The sequence below is a fragment of the Etheostoma cragini genome, chromosome 17, assembly GCF_013103735.1.
Source record: "Etheostoma cragini isolate CJK2018 chromosome 17, CSU_Ecrag_1.0, whole genome shotgun sequence".
NCBI classification, from domain to species: domain Eukaryota; kingdom Metazoa; phylum Chordata; class Actinopteri; order Perciformes; family Percidae; genus Etheostoma; species Etheostoma cragini.
The window spans coordinates 3,067,884-3,091,045 of NC_048423.1; the positions used below are offsets into that span (position 1 = coordinate 3,067,884).

General features: G+C 40.2%; 1 protein-coding gene across 2 annotated transcripts in view; it reads left to right on the plus strand.

Moving 5' to 3' along the window:
* The window catches only part of cdh11 (cadherin 11, type 2, OB-cadherin (osteoblast)), a 98,651-nt gene extending 76,164 nt beyond the window's left edge, over positions 1-22,487 (plus strand). The window contains exons 9-18 of one of the 2 annotated variants that reach the window (XR_004660084.1): positions 2,253-2,366; positions 2,769-2,908; positions 3,943-4,079; positions 6,219-6,340; positions 6,492-6,609; positions 8,151-8,402; positions 9,203-9,354; positions 9,814-10,430; positions 18,118-18,122; positions 22,477-22,487. Coding sequence is in view for 1 of the 2 variants with exons in the window: in XM_034897851.1 (XP_034753742.1) it covers positions 2,253-2,366; positions 2,769-2,908; positions 3,943-4,079; positions 6,219-6,340; positions 6,492-6,609; positions 8,151-8,402; positions 9,203-9,354; positions 9,814-10,179 (1,401 nt within the window). In the remaining variant the exon portion in view is untranslated. Of the gene's footprint in view, positions 1-2,252; positions 2,367-2,768; positions 2,909-3,942; positions 4,080-6,218; positions 6,341-6,491; positions 6,610-8,150; positions 8,403-9,202; positions 9,355-9,813; positions 12,297-18,117; positions 18,123-22,476 lie in introns of those variants that run through there. The other variant, XM_034897851.1, reaches the window with a different exon arrangement.
* The last annotated feature ends 675 nt before the right edge of the window (positions 22,488-23,162 follow it).

The window sequence follows — 23,162 nt, forward strand, 5'->3', positions numbered from 1 at the left end:
CCCCCCCCCACACACACACACACACCCAAAACTGTACGGACACCCACCTAAACACATCTTCAAATCAGAGAAGGGAGTAGCCTTCACTAAGCTTTAATCAGCTATTCTCTTTCAACTGTGTCCTGACAAAAGCAGTCCACAGAATATTAAGGAGCTGTGTGTGTGTGTGTGTGTGTGTGTGCGTGCGCGCATGCATGCGCGTGAGAGAGAGAGAATAGAAAGGAAGGCAGTATTGCGAATACTATTATCTCACACTGATTAATACACAAAGAGGGTAAGAATATAGAGACGGTGGCTCGGTAGACTGGGAGATTGAGAGAGAGAGAGAGAGAGAGAGAGAGAGAGAGAGCAGTGGAGACCCAGAGACAGAGGGACCATGACAAAATATAGAAAATGAAAGAACTGGGTCACATCTATCCAACTAGCATTGTACCTGTCATCAACACGTTAAACACCGACACCACAGAGTCCGATGTCGCTGCGACTGAATGACAGTGGAACAAACCATTAAAAAGAAATGTCCCTCTAGCACTGAGTCATTTGGCAGCCGCATCACATGAAAACAGTTCGGAATCTGATCAGATTTGAGAGCTCCTGCAAGCTGTTTTCAAAGGAGTAGCTCCACTCTATGACAGTGCACCTAATATCTTTGACTAGCATTTTTCACCATTTTCCGATATGTTATAGAACAAACTAATTGATTTAAGAAAATAATCAACAAGTCAATGGACAATGAAAAAAAATAAATAGCTGCAGCCCTAGTTGGTTCAATATACATTAAAAGATGAGACACACGTTAATGTCAAATCTTGTCAAATCGGCAGCTTCCATCCATGATATTTGGTGTTGCAATCTTGGTGACGATCCTATTCAACGGAAACCCCTGGTAAACCTTGTGTGTTGAACTCAAATCCATTCCAGCTTCACTTTGCTTTCACAACACTTCACACAGGGCTTATAATTCCACTCCTATTGGGATTTCATTAAGTGATTGTAAGCAGGAGATGAAAAGATCAAGATTGCTCCTGGGACAACAGTACAACATCAGCCGTACTGGCTGGAAAAATAATGGTGGGGGGAAAGAAGTTATAATCTGGGTTCATAATACAGAAATGATACCCATAATAGTGTGTTTTTTTTACTGTGATTATGGCTACGACGGAGCTGGGGATGAGCGCCTGTTGCAGCCAACTGCTGTTGGCAATGTGCAAGTCCTCATAAGCATCACTTTGGTATTATAGCTTTTATACAATGACTGCCAACACATTTGTTGACTTAACGGTTTTCCCTGCAGTACTCAGTACATAAGAAGTCAGGAAGAAAGAGGAAGACTTATTGGACGCCCAACTGAAGTCATTGCTTTGTAACTGCTGTGCCACTTTTTAATGGCTGAATGAAACGGGGATGTGAGGAAGATGTGTGATCTTTGCTTTTTGAGCGGCATACCTCAAAGCACACACACACACGCTCAAGTCTATTCCACAACAAGGCCATTACAAGTCAATTGGTTTTCTCCCAATATAGAGTAAGTGAATTGGAGCTCAGTTCTATATGGGTGAATTGAATCCCAGGTTTTTTTATTGGCATACTAGTGATGTTGGAAAAAAAAAACAATGCCAGAAACTTTTACATTATCATATATTCTCAATTTACCAGTCTTGGTTATAAAGGGTGTAATAAATGAAAAATGATATAGGAAGAAAGGAAAAAAAAAGCCAGTCTTGTGGCCTGGGAAATGAATTTCCTAACCCTGAAAACCTCCTTACTCCCTTGTCATTTGGTGTCCCAAACTCCCAAAACTAGCCCTGGTTCATTGCTTTTATCAAAAGAAAAAAACAAATGATTAATTTTGGTACAAAACAACTCATTTATATCAGGTAAATTTATACTACTGTGCATCTGGGTCACTTCTGTTTTTGCTGCTACATGAGTTTTTGCTGCTATGTAATAGTAGTGCTAACAGTTAGACTGCTGCTGTGATAATGTGATGATATGACTGTTTTCATTCATGTAACAACAGCTCCCCCTATCAGAGGGCAAGGTTACAGCACTGGCATGCACCCACTGCAGTGAATATACAGTACATTTGATTTAGCATTCATGTAGTATTACACTGCAAAAAAACATGATGGACCATTTAAATGTGTGTTTACAGTAAATATTTGGTAAAACAGGGATTTTTGATTTGAAATTAACTGATTAAGTGGCCTGTCTGATCTCTCTCTCTCTCTCTCTCTCTTTTACTCTCTCAGCCAGTGGACTTTGAGACTAAACGGTCGTACACTTTGAAGGTGGAGGGATCCAACCCTCATGTTGACCCTCAATACCTCGCTTGGGGGCCTTATAAGGACGAAGCCACAATAAAGGTACACAAGTAAAAATGGGTTTAAATGGCGAGTAGTGTGAGTGTATGCCATTCACTGTGTGCAAGACTGTGTGATGACAGGCGCCAGGGTAGCTCACTTGGTAGAACAGGCGCCCTTATATAGAGGCTCATTTCTCAGGCCGCATGTTCAACTCCTTCCAGCGGCCCTTTCCTGCAAATCATTCCCCATCTCTATCCCCTTTCATGTCTTCTGCTGTCCTGTCAAAATAAAGGCCTAAAATGCCCAAAACATTATCTTAAAAAAAAACAGTGTGTGACAAGATAAATATCAGCATTCTAACTGTGTGTGTGTGTGTGTGTGTGTGTGTGTGTGTGTGTGTGTGTGTGTGTGTGTGTGTGTGTGTGTGTGTGTGTGTGTGTGTGTGTGTGTGTGTGTGTGTAGATATCAGTGGAGGATGCGGATGAGCCTCCTGTGTTTGTAGATCCAAGTTACACTTTTGAGGTGGAGGAGAATGCGCCGGAAGGCACCCTGGTGGGACGAGTCCACGCCAAGGACACTGATGTTGCCAACAATCCCGTCAGGTAACAAGGACACACACACACACACAAACACACTGGCTAAGTCAGGCTTGTAGCAGTGGGAGAATTTCAATTTTCAGACCAGAGTAAGTTGGAAAATTGCCAAAAAAACAACAACCCTTTAATAGAGTTCCTTCAGCTACACTGAACAAACACTATGACTGAGAAAAACTTCAACTCATAGTCGTATACAGAAACACAGTTTACATGGAAAGAAGTTTTCAACAGATTAGAGATTACAAAAGCATAGCCATCCATCCAATCTATCGGCAGGCTGATGTTATCGACAGATATCGGGCATTTCCCGAACTATCGGAATTAAATATAAAATATTGATTCATCAAAATCATTTATAATGACAAATACATGATTCGGATAAATTCATATTTATAAAAAAAGACTGTCAACCATGTTATGAGCTTTGGTGTTGCATAGTTCGTTCACCAGAGAGCGCTCTGAAAGGCCCCTGTTGGCAACACTGATTATTTTTTGTTATTATGTATTTTTATACATTTTATTTATCAGAACTTATATTTTTATATTGCTCTGCTCTGTTGTGACAATAAATCACATTATTATCACATTCTTTTAGTGAAAAGTCAAATAATTACATATAACTAATATTATGGAAATCTGTTTAGTTAAGTGTTTCTGAATTTTTTATTAAATGTTTGTCGGAATATTGAATTTTTCCCCCAGTCTATACTCACTAAAAATACAATATACATGCCGATATACTGTAGAGCAATTATCCATTACAGCTGTTTGCAAAGTTATATTTCTTACAGTAACAACATTTTCTGCACACTAATCTAACTGAAAGCACATGTCCATCTTTAAGACTTGGATGATTTGCTGCATCTTGCAGCCGCTACTTGTTTTTATGAATATCACTTAGGTTTTCACTCAGAAAGTTAAGGTATCAATGTCCTAATGTGCAACCTATAATTGTGATTCGGTTATGTATACTGTTTCTGTGAATATTTTAATCCTATTGTATAATATGACTATTATTTGTGTGTGCATTCTCCATATAGGTACATGATCCCTCTGTACACAGATATAGAGCAGTTCTTTAGCATAAACGCAGAGGACGGCAAGATTACCACGACAAGACCACTGGACAGAGAAGCACAGCCCTGGCATAATATTTCCGTGTCAGCCACAGAGATAGGTATGTATGCACAGACACACACATCCAAACCTAATAAACATTTGAAGAGACTGGGAACTGCATTTGATCTAAATCATCTCAAGTACATGCTATAAACACTTCTAATCACCATCATGGTATTAGCTAAAAAAGTATTTGGACTGTGACTTGTCTCCACACCTGAAACGTTTAAATGTGAAGTGACACATTGACTAGGAGACTGCCGGTGCCAATTTACTGAGACTGTCAGCCATTTCAGAAGACCAGTCAAAGAGCTGCAGTCTACCTGTATTTGATCTTGGCTGTTGCATGAGTGCTGCTACTGAAATGATTAACAGTATAGTCTGATATAGGATGGAGAGAAAAAGTCAAAGAGGAACAAACAGATGGGAAAATCCCAGACAGACACCACGCTTTACATTTGCTGGCCTCTAGAGCCCAACCTGTCATTCTGTGGTGCTGGAAACAGTCCATGACATCTTATGTACAACGTTTAAGTGGATTCTAGCTGCTGCCTTTTTTTTTTTTTTTTTTTCTTTGGGTGGGACTAAATGTAGCATTTTGTTTTGCTGGGACTGTCGGTGAAGAACTGCCTTTACCATGGTAAACTACTTATATATTCAGATTCAGCCAGGAGGAATGGGCTTCGTGCAGATGCTTGGTGGTATTATTTTTTTGTTGAGTGTAAATGGCTCTTACCCCAGTTAGTGTGTCGACAGCAGGGCATGCAACATGTTTATGTGCAAGTTTTTCTGCATCTTATGTTGTTGTCACGTAACATGTTAGTCAGAAATAGAAACAAAACGTGGATCTACAGATCTTTACTAGCCTTGATAGATGATAGATGTGCAAATCTGAAATATGTCTAGTAGTTCTACCAACTGGGATTTAAACTTCTTCAAAATTTTATATTTTTATTTGAATCCACAGACAAGACAAATGGAAGGAATTCTGAAATATAGCACAACCAGCTGTTGACACACCACTAAGATTGTAACTGGAAATACATTTCATCTGCTTGCTTTCATTTAACGTTTATTACCGATTGAATGAGGTGATTACAGCAGAGAAAGTTGGCAGGCAGGTGGTCAGTGACACAACTGATCTAAACCCCGATGCAGTGAAAGGGAATGAAAAACTCAACTTAAGGCACCACTAAAGCTTTTAAGAATCCAATGTCCACCACTAACTCACTAGCTAACTATAAAGAGACTGAGGGGCGAAAAGAGGGGAAAGCCAGTCGACTCACAGGCCCTCCGGAGCTTTCTCTCCTCGACTTCGAACCCACAAACTCTCCAGCCAACAAGCCACAGTGGCCCCACCCTGGTATTCTGTGGTTGGGGCTCAAACTACCAAAGCACTGCGTGGTTTCCCTGTGGCGTGCTAGACGCCAGACGGCCAGATGGAAACGGGCTCGGTGCCCACAAAACAAGGGCCATTGCAGGCTACGCTAACCGCTAACAGGCACTGGAAAGCTAAATAGATGCCTAGTAATGACAGGGTAGTAGAAAAATGATACTGACTAGAATTACAAATATGCGAGGCAGTAAAAGTGTAGAAAAAAATGGGTTTTTTTTCTTCTTTTTTTAAAGATAAATGATAGACAGCAAAATACACTGGTCTCTCTGAGTCTTTCATAGTTAATGTTCTGGCTGAAGAAGGAGTTCAAGGTTCCCGTATGTGTCTATTTTGGCTGTTTTGACATTCTGTCTGCATCACACAATTTTTTCATCAATTTATTCTTCAGCAGGCATAACTTGACATTTGTCTCTTTAGAATGTCAAAATTGTTTTGGGAAAAAAAGTGCAGGAGCAGGCTAACTAAGTGACAAACTGTCTGACTGGATATTTTGATGTCTAACAAACTCATGTTTGTAATTTTTGCAAATCAAAACTAAATAGCTGGTTGAGTGGCTGACTGACAGGCAATCTTGCTGGGGTATATTTATAGTTAGTTTTGTGTTCAGGCAATGCCAAAACATGGCTCACAATGCAGACACACAAGCTATCACACATACACACATTCAAGCACAAATTACGTTTTTAATGACTTTGACACTGCTTTGAATTTTTGTATGCAGCAGAATACTGATGATTTTGCCCTCTTGTATATGCGTGCGTGTGTGTGTATGTGTGTGTGTGTGTGTGTGTGTGTGTGTAGGAGGCCACCACCAAGACACCAAAGTGCGTGTTAACATTAAAGTGAAAGACGTAAATGACAACGCCCCAGAGTTCGCCACCAACAACGAAGTCCTCATGTGTGAAACTGTTGCGCCAGGGAAGGTAAGTGTGTCTGTGTGAGAGCGTGTGCGTTTGTGCATGCATGTTTAGGCTGCATGTATATGCCCATAGACTGAGGGACTACGGTAAACAGACAGAAAATACCCACAAACTGTGTTTTTCTTTTTGTTTTGTGTTTCTGTGTGTGTCTAAGGTTATTGAAACAGTAAGTGCAGTGGACAAAGATGAGATGGCTCACAGACAGCACTTCACATTCAGCCTGGCTCCAGAAGTCACTCACAACCACAACTTCTCCCTCAAAGACAACAGAGGTAGATGACCATTACAATATTATTTTCTTTTATTCTTTCAGTGTCTAGCCCTTTGTAGTTGCCAATCTTACAGTTTCTTTATCTGCGGTCTATTTCTCCCCTCCCCCCCCTCACTCAGATTAGATCAAAGCCTTACCAGATGGAGGCTTACACTACCTTGTTGAAAGCAGCAGGTGCTCTGAATCTCTCTCGCACACACACAAATGCACACATGTTGTGCGGGCTGTATTAATTGCAGTGGGGTCTCTGTCCGTCTGTACATATATCTTAGGGGGCCAACTGATTGAATTAAGTTTTGGGAGTGCTGGGAGTGAGACTACAAGAATGAAAATGATGGAGAGACAAAGAGAGGCAAGAAAAAGAATTATATAGATAGATAAAAAGAGGCTGTATGAGGCTGAAGAAGAGAAAAACACATTTGCGGAAATGTGAATGGTGCTTAGTTTCATATGATCACCAGGGAAGAAAGTATATAATTGGAGGGAGCTATTGAGCATACAAAACCAAATAAAAATCAGACGACAGACTGTGCCTTGGAACAGAGCCTTTCTCAAAAGTATGTTCCAGGCCTGTAGAGTGTGTGTGTGTGTGTGTGTGTGTGTGTGTGTGTGTGTGTGTGTGTGTGTGTGTGTGTGTGCGCATTTTTTCATCCTCAATCAAATCAATTGAAAAATCCCAAATAGAAATAGAGAGCCATAAAGGGTAAACCTGTGTGTCAATATGCTGCTGCTGTTGAATGTGCTAAAATACGGATTTTAACAAGTTTATGGGTTAAAATTAGGGATTAAGCTTGATTCAAGGTTAAGGTTGGAGCAAAAAGTGAAAGAATAAATGGAGCAACTGGAGGCTCTCGCAAGTTTAGTAAGATCAGTGTGTAATACTGCAAAGTTGTCCATGAGTGACTCTGTGTACAATTAATAGGATTTGCTGCAATGCATGCAGCAATTTTGGACTACTTTCCTTACTTTGCTTCAAGTACCCTGTTCAATGCTGTAGCCTCTACACGTTTCACTTATATTGCTCGATAATGTATTTTAAAATGTAAATTTTAGAGACTGTTTGCTTAGTGATGAAGCCTGTGAAGAACCTCATCTCTTCCATTGTTACCCGCAATTTCCACCAAGTCAACAGGTCAGAGGTTTTGTGTTGTGTTTATAGAAACTACACCCTGTCATATCGCGCAATCATACATGAATTAGCGGCATCTTGTGGGTCCTCGAGACTTCAGCTCTCAGTCATGGCAGCAGCCGTCCCATAACAAATCCGGACCTATGGGTGTTGAAGAACGCAGAGCATGGAGCCGACACACAGCGGAGCGGATTCACAACCGTTGGTGGAAATTGCTGGTTATAGGGGGGGAAAGATGATGTGATAAAGTCAAAGCTATAATAAAAGTCTTAATGCATACGTTGTTATTCAAACTTAGCAATTTGTACTTACAGTCTTTTATGCACTACTCTTCTTTGGCAGTTTTAAGTATAGTCAGTATATTTCCATAATTTTTCGATCGACTTACCAAGTACGTGTGTCTCTCTCAACAGACAGCACAGCCAGTATCTATGTGCTCCGTAAAGGATTCAGCCGTCTGACCCAGGATGTTTACTACCTTCCCATTGAGATAAACGACAACGGTTTCCCCGCTATGAGCAGCACCAACACCCTGACCATCAGAGTCTGTTCCTGTGACAGCAGAGACACCATCCTCTCCTGCAACGTGGAGCCCTACGTCCTACCTGCTGGTCTCAGCACTGGGGCCCTGATAGCTATCCTGGCTTGTATTGTCATTCTGCTGGGTAAGGAGCGACAACTTCAAATTGGAGATATGTTAGGTGGGGAATGTCGTAAAATAATTACGGATTTACCCAAAACCTTCTAGCAGTGTGTTTTCAGAATGAGTCTTTTAACCAGGTCTGTCAACTTGATGTCCACACAATAGCAAACAATGCTATATTTACTTTACACAGAGATGAATGTGGGACACTGAATCAGGCTGTCCACCTCTGTTAATGTTGCACTGAATTGTTTGAGCTCCTGGAGCCACCCGTGTATCGGTAGCTACAGCATCCCTTCTATACTCATGCCCCCATCCTTGCATAATCCTTCAGTCTGGGCACATGTGAGTTACAATCGGTTTTAGTTCTTATTTTGTGAAAATGAGCTTTCAAAAACAGCAAACAGCAAATGTTTTAAAAACTCTTCAATTGCGTCTCAAGCCTTAGTTTTCTTCCTCAGTGCACACGGTTACCTCACACTGCAGCTGTTATCCATCTTCCTTTTTTCCTGTAATGTACTGGAACATAGTATCTTCCCCGCTGGTTTACACTGCATTCTACCCATAGTGGTACACAACTGAGAATCCTTTAGAAGGCCGACATGTTGATAACCGCCTGCAATTAAAATGGCAAGAGTGTGTGCATAGCACAATAAAGTAATAATATTAATTAAACAGTCCAAGGTCTGATTACACTTCTCCCAAAGTGCATGCTAATTATTTAATGCCGGCTTTTCCCCTTTTTCACAGAGATTGTTTGAGGACTGTTGTGTAATCGCTTCATCCAGAACAATGTCTGATTTGTGCGTTTCTTTTTGGCAGCAATAGTGGTGTTGTTTGTTGCACTGAGGCGTCAGAAGAAGGAGCCATTGATAGTTTTTGAGGAAGAGGACATCAGGGAGAATATCATCACGTATGATGACGAGGGAGGTGGTGAAGAGGACACAGAGGCTTTCGACATCGCTACACTGCAGGTATGAAGAAGGGCTGGGTGGCATCCCAGTATTCTTTGTTTCTCTGTTTTTGTTAAGATAATAGGTAGAGTCAATGTAGAATAAAAATGTTAAATAGGGCTGCAGGATACAAGGAAAATATCTAATTGCAATTATTCTGACCGATATTGCAACTGCGACATGATTCACAATATTGGCGGAAATGATCACTTATGTATCATTTTCATTTCATAAAAATGATTAATGCGCTCCCCTGCTATTTGAATATTGCACTAGTCCATATTGCGGTTTTGATACAATTGTGATTAATTGTGCAGCCCTAATTTAAATTGTGTTCATATTCATTTGTTATTTGCTGACATTAGAGCATGATGTACCTCATTCACCAACAAACGGTTTCGTCAGCTCTTTCTCATGCTCTACCACTTGAAAGTCTCTTTAGAGACTTATCTGACTGGTGCTCTTGTTCTAATTGTCCAGAACCCAGATGGTGCCAACGGTTTCCTGCCAAGAAAGGACATCAAACCAGAGCTTCAATATCCCATGAGGCCTGGCGCTGGCCGTCCTGCAGCCAACAGTGTCGATGTTGACGACTTCATCAAGACTCGAATTGCAGAGGCTGACAGCGATCCGACTGCACCTCCTTACGACTCCATTCAGATCTACGGATATGAAGGCAGAGGATCATTGGCTGGGTCATTGAGTTCCCTCGAGTCTGTCACAACAGAGTCTGACTTGGATTATGACTATCTGCAGAGTTGGGGGCCAAGGTTTAAGAAGCTGGCGGATTTGTACGGAACCAAAGACTGCTTCATTAACGATGGTGATGATGGGGAAGACTCTTAACAGTGGTCTCACTGATTGGATGCCCCCGATCTCTGATTTATGGATTCCATGAGGATTTGTTAACCAAGGGTAACACTCCCCAGTGCCCAAATGTTATCAACTACAACCTGATCAGTTTATGCCAATGTGCAACGGACGTTAACAGCTCTCCCTTTCACAGCGCCTCCCTGGTCCTTACAAGACAATTTGTTAATGAACACATAATGAAGTATTTCCAAAATCTCTCTTTCCCGCCTACAGTATGTCTCCTTGTTAGAGACTTATTAGATTTGTTATGCCACAAGTTTGTCAGTTTGAAAGTAAATTGTTGGGAAATAATGTTGCTGTGTGATCAAAATAACTTGCTTATAGCAAACTGTTTAGTTTCTTCAGAGGTTCTATATGCTTTTGTGGACCAGATTCACGTACTTCCTCAACAGTTCCTGGGTGGGGTATATTCCCTTAGTTGCTCTCTTTGTGGTGTATGTTAAAGACACACGGAAAGACAGGAAAAGAAACTAATGAGAAGAAAGAGTCTTGGATCCAGCAACTGTCAGATGTTATGAAAGGGAAAGAAAAGGGGTCAAACAGTTGAAACAAAACGATTTTTTTTTCTCCCAAATGTGTGTGCAAAATTCAGCAGTTACTGTGGTATCGATAGCGTGACGGACTCTGGGTTGTTGATACTTTGAAGATGCTCACAGCATCTTTACAGTATGGTGGCCTTATAATAAATAAACAACAACTCCAGGGGTGAACACAACAGGAGTAACGATAGAGACTGCTAGCTTCAGTAGCTACACTCAGACAAATGATCCCAGAAGGACTGGGTATCTGTGAAAATGCTACACAAACACCTTTTTTCTACTCCCAAAACAACGCAGACTAAACACGGATTCAATTGAAAAACTGGACGATTCTTTGTGTTCATTCTTCACTGCAGAGAAGACCTGAAAAGAAAAGCTGCCCCTTTCCACGCCCCTTTGTCCCCATTCCTCCTATCAACAATCACTTCCCATGCCTAGTCCACCGACGAACGATCACTTCCTCATTCAGAGTCCACCAATGATGATCAATCACAATGAGTAAAAACCTGTGAGCTCTGAAAATCGCCTTAAACTTAATGGACACTCTTGCAACGCAGTGCATTCTCTCTTTTTTGCTCCTTTTGTTTCTTTTTTGTAACTTGAAAAGTATATTCAGAAAGCAAACTATTCTCCATGATAGGTATGTACAGAGCAATGTGCAGACATGTGATATATCCCTTTGAGGATCCAACTTGCGCCTGGTGCACTCTTTAAATAGGATGTGCCGTTTCTGCCAGCACGGAAAATGTAGACCGTGAAAATGTGCATTGTGTTGTTTTTCCTCCAACACCAGCTATGTTAGCAGCAACACCTGTTGTATCAACACGTGTTGCTATTTAAACATAAAATGTGCACACTGGAAAATAACACAAGGTGTCTTTTCGGAGCAACACATACAGAGAGGCTGAAAGCAGAACATCCTTTTTAAGTGTGTAGGTTCTTGTTCAATCTCTTTAATGTTATATTATTATTATTATTATTATTGTTGTTTTTTATTATTATTATTATTATTATTATTATCATCGTTATGACAATTGTCTCTCTTTGGCTGCAGATACACAGGAGCACGTTCATGTTTAACTCTTTGCAGCTCAGATTATGGTTGTCTAAACATGCAGAACTACATTGTATTTCATTTTCATTTTTGGACAGCTATTAGAAATCGACTGCCAAAAGTTAAATATTCGCTTTGGTTTATTGCCTGTGTGAATACAACCTCTCTCGTTTTTTATTTCTCTCCCATTATTTGGCGTTTCTTCGTTCCTTCTCCCTGTTGAAGAGGAAAGCTATCTGTTGCAGTGAGAGAACGCCTCGTTTTTATTCTGTCAAGTTTTATGGTACCAATTTGTACAATTTTAAAAGTTCTTATTTTAGTATACATGCAGAATATTCCAGTATTACAACAAAAAACATAAGATACGATTAAAAAAAATGTTACAGCATCACACTTATATTTTCTGAACATTGTAATGTTGCTTTACTATGTGCTTCAATCTCCGAAGCAAAAAAAAAGAAAACTTTGAAATAAATGCTCTTTTTATAAAAATGATATTGAACAGTGTGTGGAAGGCAACTTTGTGTTAGCTTAGGTACTTAATGGCTTACATGTACAGTACACTGACAGGTTACTCGTTACTTGATGCAGTTAGTCAGGTGGTCTTTCTGGGATCCGGGTACGGGAGACAAAGGACAAAGTCTAACAAAATTGCAAAAAAAACTAATAGAGTAATATTCTGTGTAAATGCTAGCACAATAAAAAGTGAATGAGCAAATGCAGCCTCTCAATCAAAATACAATCAAATACAAAATATTCATAAGACAACCAAAAAACTGGGTTTGCTTTCTTTTTATGAAATCATTCAAATCTGCCTTTGGTTGAGTCATCTTACACATCTGACAGTTTGTTTAGCAAAGAAAGCAATTCATGGAAAAAAATTTAACAAAACTCAATTATATCCTGCTATCCAAAAAAAAACGGTTTCATCAAGAACGATATGATAGGGCACACACTTACTGGAAAGTCAAATACAGGCAAAGGCACATTACTGGTAGAGTACTACGCAACACTACGAAAGATAAAATAATTACCATTCGTGCTGGGCGATATGGACAACAAATATCCCAATATTTGTAACCAAATACTTTGATATCGATTTTGCAATGATAATATAATGTTGACTATTGGTGCTTTCACAAAATATTTACACAATGAGATTTTTTATAAATAATTATCAGTATTGTGGATACAACAACTAAGTGGGTAAAGGCAAATAATACAACAGTTACAACTGTCTAGTAAGTTCATAAATCGAAGACAATATCTATTCTCACATCACAATTTCCATATAATAGATACATTGCCCAGCTCTAATTGCCATTGTGACGGCTTTCCAGAAGTGTAAAATCTTGTCTTATAATAATATGAACTAGTACTGTGCTACTCTGGTGTCTAAAAAGCATTTGAACTGGACTTCCAGGATGGTATTTCATGGCTCAGTGGTTCCTGGTAGCTGAAAAAAAAACTCCCATCAAAGCAGCCCATTGTGTTGTTTTAACACAGGGCTGACTAAGAGACTAGAGCCATGATAACAACTCTGCTGTGAAGCTTTACTTAGGCACAGCGGTGCTTTGAGCTAAATGCTGACATGCCGATGTTTAGAAGGTATAATATTTACCGCGTTTAATATCTGAGCTCAGGATGTTTTGCGTGCTAACATTTGACAGTTTGCACTAAACGGAATGCGAGGCTGATGGGATGATAAAGGTTTCCTAAGTATTTGATCATAAACAAGCCTTAGACATATTAAGATGTTGACGTAAAGACCTGATGATATCACTATTATGGAGCCACGTCACTAGGGTGGCTGGAAATGAAAGTCTTTTAGAAACCGGAATCTGGTCTGGTCGGTTTTCTTCAACTGCTTGTTTTTTATTTATTTTTATTAGATTACAGACACTCTGTTTTGCAGTGAGAAGCTTTTATTTTTCTTCCCATGTTAATGCAAGAGTAACCAGAAACAATTATTCAGGAATTCTGTAAATCACTTTATATTGCTTATCAAGCCACTGACTACACAAACACACCTTTGGGAAGACATTATCGTTTTCATCGTCTCCATCATAAAAGAAAGAATTGCCATGCAAAAAAAAAAAACGTATGCACACAAAGTATACAACAAAGACACGCACGCACACACACACACACACACACACACACACACACACACACACACACACACACACACACACACAATACACTCACTCACTCCTCGGGGAGCAACACCTGAAAGGTCAGCCTGCACTTTGGATGCACAACAAAGAGGGGACATAGAAAGAGAGAGGCAGTGAGGAGACACAAAGGGAGGTGTGAAAGGAGCGAGGGGACATAGATGTGAATGGGCAGGAAGAGAGAGAGAGGACTGGTGCAGCAAAGTGATCCCATGTTGTATTTATTTTAATGTGGCGAGGACATGAGAATGAAGCATTGGTGATCTTTCTGACCTAGCTTGATTTACACTATTGTGTGGAATTAAAAGCAAATTCTCTTAGAACAAAGCATTCACAATGAATAAGGGTTATTTAATTTTATGAACAGTTGATTTGCTTACTATTTTCTCAATTAACAATGTAAAATGCTCAACACAATTGCCCAAAGTCCAAGTTCAAATATACTGTATAAGTTGTTTGTTTTGTCTCAACAGTGCAAAACCCAAATAGCTTTTCAATTTACAATCATAGAAGACTAACAAACATGAAATATATACCTAAATAAGGCTAGAACCAGACTTAAATGGTTAGATAATTAGTGTTTTATTGATCGACTAAATGTTTTAGCTCTACAATGAATACTGTGCATTGTTAAAATGTCACTGCTTGACTAATAGGAATATTGCATTCTTTGGCCTACCGTGGGAATATAGGAATAATCTTCTGTGCAAGTAACATTCACATTTCAAAATCTAAAATGAAATTATCTTCACATAACCAAGGCCAGAAAGCAAGATGAAAAAGAACAGAGGGGTAGGAGGAAGGAAAAATTAAAGCTACAATAAGATTGTGATGTTAAAGGAATTCCCACCCAAAAGAAGTTACATATTACATATGAGTGTGATTTATGAGACTAATTAGTAGCTGTAGTGACTCTGCAGCAGTCCAACTTCCATTAAATCTAAGATGGGTGTGTTTATACATAAATTGCAGCATAGCATCATGTATTTTTCATAGGAAAAAGATAGTAGTAGGTTATAAGTAAAATAATCTAGTTGAGTGAGAGGAAATAAAAGATAAAGATCTGAACATTACCTGCTAACCATAGTTCAACATGGAACAAACAGAAGAAGCAAGGGAAGAGGACAGAGAATTAGCAAAATATGCGAGGTGTAAGAAAGGTGAGTGTGAATGAAAGATCAAGAGGAAAGGTTGAAAAAGCTGTAAACATGTGTGCCTTATGCTAACATGGGTCCCACCGGGGAAGAGGGGTGTGGAGGGAGGAGAGGTGAACTTCTGCACCTGACTGGACCTCTCTTTCTGTGTCCCACTGGGAGAAAGAGAGAAGAGACAGAAGGAAATTGAAGGAGAATCAATCAGAACGAGGAGGACAAGTGAACTATTGTGTGTATCAGCTAGAGGTGAAAGAGAGGAAGGAAGTAGGACGTGTAAAGGAATGCGCTTGTGAAGGGGTGGGGATTAAAAAGCAGAGGATGCAGCCGGGAGGAGGAGCGGGGAGGTGAACTTTTGCACCCGTTCATGCAAACTTAGCATTTCCAGCTGGGAGAAGGACAGATGCAAAGACAAGGGCAATCAAGTTTCCTGGTAAAAGAATAAATAAAAAATAAACATTTTAACCCTTGTGTTGTCTTCCCATTGACCATGGAACTTTTATTTTTCTGGGTATGAATTTTAAATTAAAACACTTGTCGCTTTCCTAATGTTTTTGTTACTTTTTCTCATGTTTTTATCAACTTTGTTCTGCATTTTTTAAGTTTTTGTTGTTTTTCCCCCCACACTTTTAAAGCTTTTTGACATTTTTTTCCCACCTTTTTATCATTATTTTATTTTTTCCCCCAGTGCTATAAAATGGATTTAAACCACATGTAATGAAAGTAGTGTACTGACCGTTTATTTTACTCGTTAACAGCGTTGTAGGGAACCATCCTCTTTTTTTTTTTTTTTTGACAATTTTGTTTAAAGACAAGCAAATTTCTGATATAGAAATATTTTGAAAATGGGCCAAATTTGACCCGCAGACAACAGGAGGGTTAACAGCTAATGGGCCAAATGTGGTGTTGTGAGAGTGTGTAATAGGACATTGTGCAGTTTTAAACAGCCAGCAGCAGATCAGCGGCCTGTTGCACCAACCACTGTCATTCCAAGCATATTTTACATGGCCAAGATGGAAGCTGTGTGTGTTGTTGATGTTTTCAGTTGGAATTCTCAAAAGGAGATGGAGTAGCTGTAGTTTTAAGATGTTGTAATGATGTAGTTTTTATATCATATCTTAAAACATGCAGGGGGCTCTTTGTATTTAGCATAAAGAGTAATTAGTGGCAATACAACTTAACAAAATGAAGTTAGTGTGAAACCTCCATTTTAGCTGCTGAAACAGGCTGCAGCAGATCAATGCTGCATAGAGTTATAACTCTAAATTCTTATTCTTTGTAACCGTTTCTTTCTCTCTCCTTCTGTGTAGTGCAATTTGTGTATTAGAGTGAGTGTGTTCCATCCTCCTTATTTAAATCCTCAAATACCTAATCTCCATGTGTCCCCGAGGAGCCAGACCCCATTCTGCACTGCAAAATCATCAATGGACACCGAGAGAGCGAGAGTTACTCCGTGCGTGAGGGGACAGGTGTGATTATGTGTGCGTGTGAATCTTTTTGCATTTAGGTCTGCATACAAAACCAAATAAAATCGCCTTGGAAAAGAGCCGTTCTCAACAGGATGTCACATGGCTCTCTTTGCATGTCCAGATAAGGACGGTAGTTTTTGAGAAACAATCTAATATTTTCATAAAGAAAGATAATTAGTGTGGCTATTTTACAAGACACATTGAAAAGAGTCTGAATAAGACTGTCTTGTAGTTGGGACATTTGAAGGAGGTACAATCCAATAACAATAGCCTCAATAGAAAATCATTTAGCTGTTCCAGGCCTGTGTGTGTGTGTGTGTGTGCGCGTGCATGAATCTTTTTGCACTCACTGCATGAAGTAGTCAAGTGAAATCATTAGTATTCAGGTCAAAAATTGACAATATATCAGTTTGTAGTAATCTTCAGTTTCTGGTGCCTCATGTGGAGAACACACTGCTGCTTTGTCTCGTGTGGGTGTTTGTGTGCATTTGATTCAAGGCTTGAGTGTTTGTGTCCTTTCATGTTTCCATTTTAGTAACAACCAGTTTTGGAGTGTTAAAGATCTGGTTTGGTCCTGGCTTCTTTGAAAGGCGAATTGAAAGACTTGGTTCTTGGGTTAGCATTACGTGTAGGGGGGGGTGCCCCAGTAAGTAAGCCACAAGGTCCCGTTAGAGTCTGGATGAGATCTATCCACTGTAAATAATAAAGGCCTAAAATGTCTAAACTACTTTGAGAACTTGGTGTTAGTTAGTGAGTGAGTTAGATCGCGGGCCTGCGGTGTTTCTTTTAGTTTATTTGGAACTGACACTTTGTTATAACACAAACAAATATGTTTATTCACCTCTATTTACACACAATGAGGCATCTTTTCGGTTGTGAATCATCAAGGACAGAAATTCCAGTTTAGAAATCCCTCTCCCTGCCAGTGTGCAGTGTGTTTAAAAATAAAATACATTCGTGGCCAGGTTAGTTCAGGGTTCGACTCTGACCTGCGGCCCTTTGCTGCAAGTCATTCCCCCCCCTCTCTCTCCCCTTTCATGTCTTAATCTGTCCTATGGAAATAAAGGACAAAAAAAATTTAAAAAAGACATTGTGGTCAATGGAAAAAACATTTTTTTTATCCAGACATTTAAAAACAAAATCAGCCTTAAAAGTCTACATTTTAAGGCTGAAATATAAGTACATCAATTTCCTGAAGGTTACCGGCCCACGCCTATTTGATATTAGTTTTCCCGTTTCCCTCCCCTTCTCCCCCTGATTTCTGTGTAGCTGTATGGACAATCTTCAATAATCTATAGACAATGGTACTGTGACAACTTTAACACATCTGATTATTCTCACCTTTCACACAGACATGTGAAAATCTATTTCTGATCCCGACTACTGAATTGCACAAGCTTAATTGTCAATTTTCCAAGTGTAATGAAAACGACAATATGACAAATCACTTCCCCTGGGAGGAATAATTGCCATTATGAGTTGAAGCTCAACACTGACTGTGTTGTTCTTGCTTCCATGCAGCAGCCCTTGTGCACTTGAGCATTGCGCAAGAAAGAGAAAAAGCATGATTCAGCAGCTTGAGATAAGGCAAAGTTAGAAAATAAGTCATTTGAAGTGGTACTTTTCTCTCCTTTCTACTTTGTACATTTAGACTTTCTAGCTGAACTTGAGGCCAACAGAATTAGATTTAGTTTCAGCCAGGGACCAATAAAGTACACAAAAATTTAACGGAAACTTATTTTATTTATGTTGAGTCACAATTTGTAGCTTAACCAAACAGAAGGCTGCCATCTCACCTGTGCTAATGTTACATTACAGTAATGCACAATCACCAAGGCCAAAAGGCTTTTATAGCCACTGCATGTCCCTTCTCTCTTTCTGTACCTCCCTCTCTCTCATTTTTTCATAATCTTCCTGTATCTGACACCACTCCTGCGGTCTCTTTTTTCATTTTCCACCTGACTCCTCACCTTCCCCTCTTGTCGTTTTACTTTCATCTCTCCTCTCTCCCCGTCCATGTCTCTCTGCCTCTCGTGCCTCACTCCCATGTTAAGATAATTACAGTTCATTCTGTGTCAGTGTGTAGGGGGATCCCAGGCTGGCTGAAGCCCGATTAGTTTTTAATCATGAAGTGGCACTTGAGTAAACAGGGAAATATTCTCCCCGTCACTCCAGAGAGGAGAGATGTGGATGCGTATTCCTGTGTGTGTGTGTGTGTGTGTGTGTGTGAGAAATAGATTGTGTACAAGCTGGATGTATGTCCTTGGGTGCGCTACAAACAGACAGTAAGTTAATTAACCAGACAGTCAGCCAGCCAGCCAGTCAGTGATGTAGTTATTCATCCATTTTGCCAGGGAGTCTGTGAGTTGGTTAGATGGAAGGAGAATGTGTTTTTGCATCAGCTGGATGTCCTTGAATGAACTGCAAACAGAAACCCAGCAAGCAGCCGCTTCCTCAGCAAATTAACCCATCAGTCAGTCAGTAAATAAGTTGATTGGTAAAATGGAAGGTTAGTTATTTAAGGAGAAGGGGTGGGAGGCCTCACAATACGATATCACGATACTTATGTCAAAATACCATTGCGATTTTAAACACATTGCAATATTCTGAGATATATTGCAATTTATTATCTTTTTCCAAGTTTATATGTTTCCCAATTTCAAATGATGTCCCCAAAATGAAAACTGTCGATATCTGTTTTATCTAAAAAGATAAATTTCTCGGTTTGGTCATCTCACTTTAATTTTCGAGCTGCCAAATGGTATTGTCAAGCAGACACCTGACCAACACATGTAATTAAAATATTGATAATTGGCGTCTGTGTTCAATATTCCACTTTTCCCCCTATTAAGCAAGTTAGCTCCTTCAATGGTCATTCCGTTTGGCACACAGACGGATCTTTCAGCATGCACTCCAATCCAACAGGCACTGGGCTGATGGTGAAATGAGGAAGTGGTCAAAGACTGACAATCCAAAAAAAACACAAGCTATACAATATTACATTATACATAAGGGTTAATGCCTAATATGATGTCCAATATCAGGAATTAATAGACAACGGGAAGGCCAGAACCATCCGGCGGGCAGCATGGCACAGAATGGCACCGCCTCCCTCTCTCTTCTGAACGTGTGTAGTCTGCATGCAGAAGTACAGCCGGTAGTTTAATCAACAGCCCAACGGCCAGCACAAAGGGACGTGTTTTTATTCAATGCTTAAATAGGCTGATGAAAATGTCTGGCCCATCTACATCTGTCTAAATCTGTCCCAGTTGAATTTGTAATTGAACAGTCCTGCTCTAGATGATCGCCAAAGAAATATCACTACATTATCCGAGATTATGAGCTTTATCTTCATAGCCACACCCAGACAATGAACAGTGTTTCATTGAACGAGTTAGTGAATCAGATTGTTAATGATCAGCTGTTCTGCAGTGGAGAGGACAGAAAGCTGTGGTAATGCTATTGCTAGGCTAGGTGAACGGGCACGGCAAAGAGAGGGCTCTCTCATATTACTCTAAAGCAGATTTGTTACCGTGGTAAATGTGTACAACAAAGATGGCGCCAGCTGTGAACTGAAAATGTTTGGAAGACAAAATGAATAATGCTTGACAGGGACGCCCCTTCAGCCAATGGTTAAGATGCATCCATCAACGTCTACAGTTTGATTCCCAGTCGGTGGACCTTTCTTGCAAGTCATAGGAAAATGTGACCAGACATTCTTTAAAGTATTAATCTCGAAGGTTTTCATTTAAATAAGTCACTATCCATCTCCAAATGAAGTACCACAATGGCGGAGTCTACAGAGTATAACCCACTGATGACAGTCCTTGCATGCGCAGGATTAGGAACTGGGGGTCCGTGACAACATAGGGAAAATAACAAAAAGCGCAGTTAATAGCTAAGATCCAAAAGCACACCTGCATATTCCAGTTACAGTTCTGGTTGTTTAAATAAATGTGTTGAAGTTGAAACGCAAAACTGTTTGCTGACAATGATGTTGACTGCTGACACTGTCAGGCTTGCCCTCAGGTGGGAAAACTTTTTAATCATCAAGGACACAGCAGCCAACTCTGGCCCATCTACTGCAGCGGCTAAATCTCAGCTGTGTGGTGCACCTGCTGCAGGTCCTGGGGAAATGTGACAGAACAGGGAGGTTTCACACAATTTCAAAGAAATTGAAGGTTGTGTTGGCAATTAGTTGAGATAAAAGCTAAGCACAGTTTGAAGCCACCAGCTGGACTATTATGTGTCAAAATCTTGGTTGATGCTCAAAGCTGTGTCCAGGGAACATTAAATGGGTCCCCAAATAATTATAGAAAAACTGGCATCCAAGCCCATCGGTAGAACTGTTTTTTTTAAATAACTCACCAAATGGTGCAGAATGAAGAAAATCATAAATATCAAAATATTTAATTAAAAAATGTAAGAAAATTGCTGTATTTTCTCTTCTCCATTTATTTATCAATCTTCCTCCTTTTCTTTATGTCAATCCATAAAATACCCTAATGTTGTGATTGTTTTATGTGAAAAACTCTTCTATATTGTAATTTTCTTCATAGATACAAACAATGCGAGGGTCAATACGTCCCACTGTCAGCTTAACTTTCCACAGTCACACACAACCCCTCGCATATATACCAAAAGAATATTGAGCGATAACGGGCTCTCTGGAGGAGAGGTTTTGACTACCGAGGTCTGATTAATCAAACTGCAGGACATCTCTGGACTTGCGTGTATGGTGGCATTTTGTTGGTGTGTCTGAAGTTGAACATAAATGAGTGGTTAAAGAGAGCAGTGTTTCCTTTGTGTTGACGGAGGCCCGCCACGGTAAGATGTCCACCGACATGGTGTAAAGTAGGGCAGACGCATAGTGGGTTTCCACTATGCACACCGCCGATCCTTCAGGCATTTATGAAAAGTTATAAAGTCGTAATTACACGACTCTGCAGAGCCGTGTGCTTTCCTGAACTGGAACAGTGACAGGACTAATCATCACTCGCAAAGTCATGGCAACCAAGTAATAGGGGGAGTGCTACTCCATCCTAGGCAAAGTGACAAACAGCAAAAAAAGCCGTGACATGTAATCCGCACTCACGCAGCTACAGTTTATTAGAAAATAGCATTGTGGACACTGAATTTGATGAATTTACTGTTTATCACCCCCCCCCCCCACGTAGCTAGTAATGTTCACTCAGAATTTTGTTTTGTTTTTAAACTGTGTAAAATGAGCGGTGACGTTAAATCACCAGTTTCAGGTAACCTCCCTACGGTACTGTCTAGAGGTAACTTTAATACAGACGATACAACAAAAAAAGCAATGAGAAAAACCAAGTCCACTTCATGTATGTCTGTGTGTTTGAAAGTTAGGGAGCGAGGGAAAGAGCGAACCTGCGTCTCAGTGAGTGAAGGTTATGTAAAAGCAATCAGAGGCCTGTTTAATCTTTCAGAAAGAGAGCTTGCTCATTTCCATAATCATCATCTCCCTTTCCCTGATCCCCCACACTGCTTTGCAGCAGAGCCACCAGTCCAACACAGTAAAACAAGTCTTTGTGGGATCCAGTGGGAGAGGCTACCTCCCCTACTCCTCGTCTCCTCTGGTCCTCCTAATCCTCCTCTGGTGTCAACGCCCAGCCAGACTTAAAGGTGGGTTGGTAAGCCTGCCGTCATGGAGAGGGCTTAGACACAATAATCTTAGATAGACGCTCCCGGAGGGCATTTATAGTGCTGCTGCACTCAATTGTACACACAACAAGTCACATAAATAGTTGTGTTAAGAATAAGAAAAATAAGATAGTGAGACCTTTAGACACTGTTCAACCATCCAACAAGCACTTTGACTGGAGTACACCGACACCTTCAGCCAGGATGCATTTGAGTTAGAAGTCTTATTCTACCTACAGAATCATCTTTGAATCTCAGCTTCATTTTTTTTTTTTTGCAATGCTTCTGTTTATGTCTCCTTGCTAATTTAGGGAAGAGTTAGCCCATCAAAAGTATTTATATGGAGAAAAGCTCATGCATGATCCTGTTTAAGCATATTTACAAAACCGGCGTCAACAACGGGACGGCCGCCACACGCGGGATGGGAGAACCTCGGGCGCAGGGACACGATGCGCTGTCTTTGTGGCAACAGCTGTGGCACGCAACAACGGGGAAATAAAATGCCACACGTTGGCCACAAAAACGGATGCTCGTGGTTAGGAAGAGAATGACGCGGAAAGGAACTATATCACGCGGGACGCAATCCCCGCTTCCTTTGTTGTTTGACTCATACACCACCCAACCAACCTACCTGCTCGGATTCTGGGATTTTCAATACTACTCGCTACCGTAATCGTTCTGTGATCATGAAATAGGCTTCCCATTGAAATACAATCCTTCAAAATTCGTAATCAACAGAAGGAAAATAACTATTAACGTACACAAATAAATAGATTAAATAAAGTGACCATTTCCCGAAATGTATTGAGACTTGGCTGAATATGACAATGGTGACATTTCAATATTACATCGTGCTTGTGTATATTTGTAAATTAATTTTGATATGTGGAAGATTGGACCAGTTACTT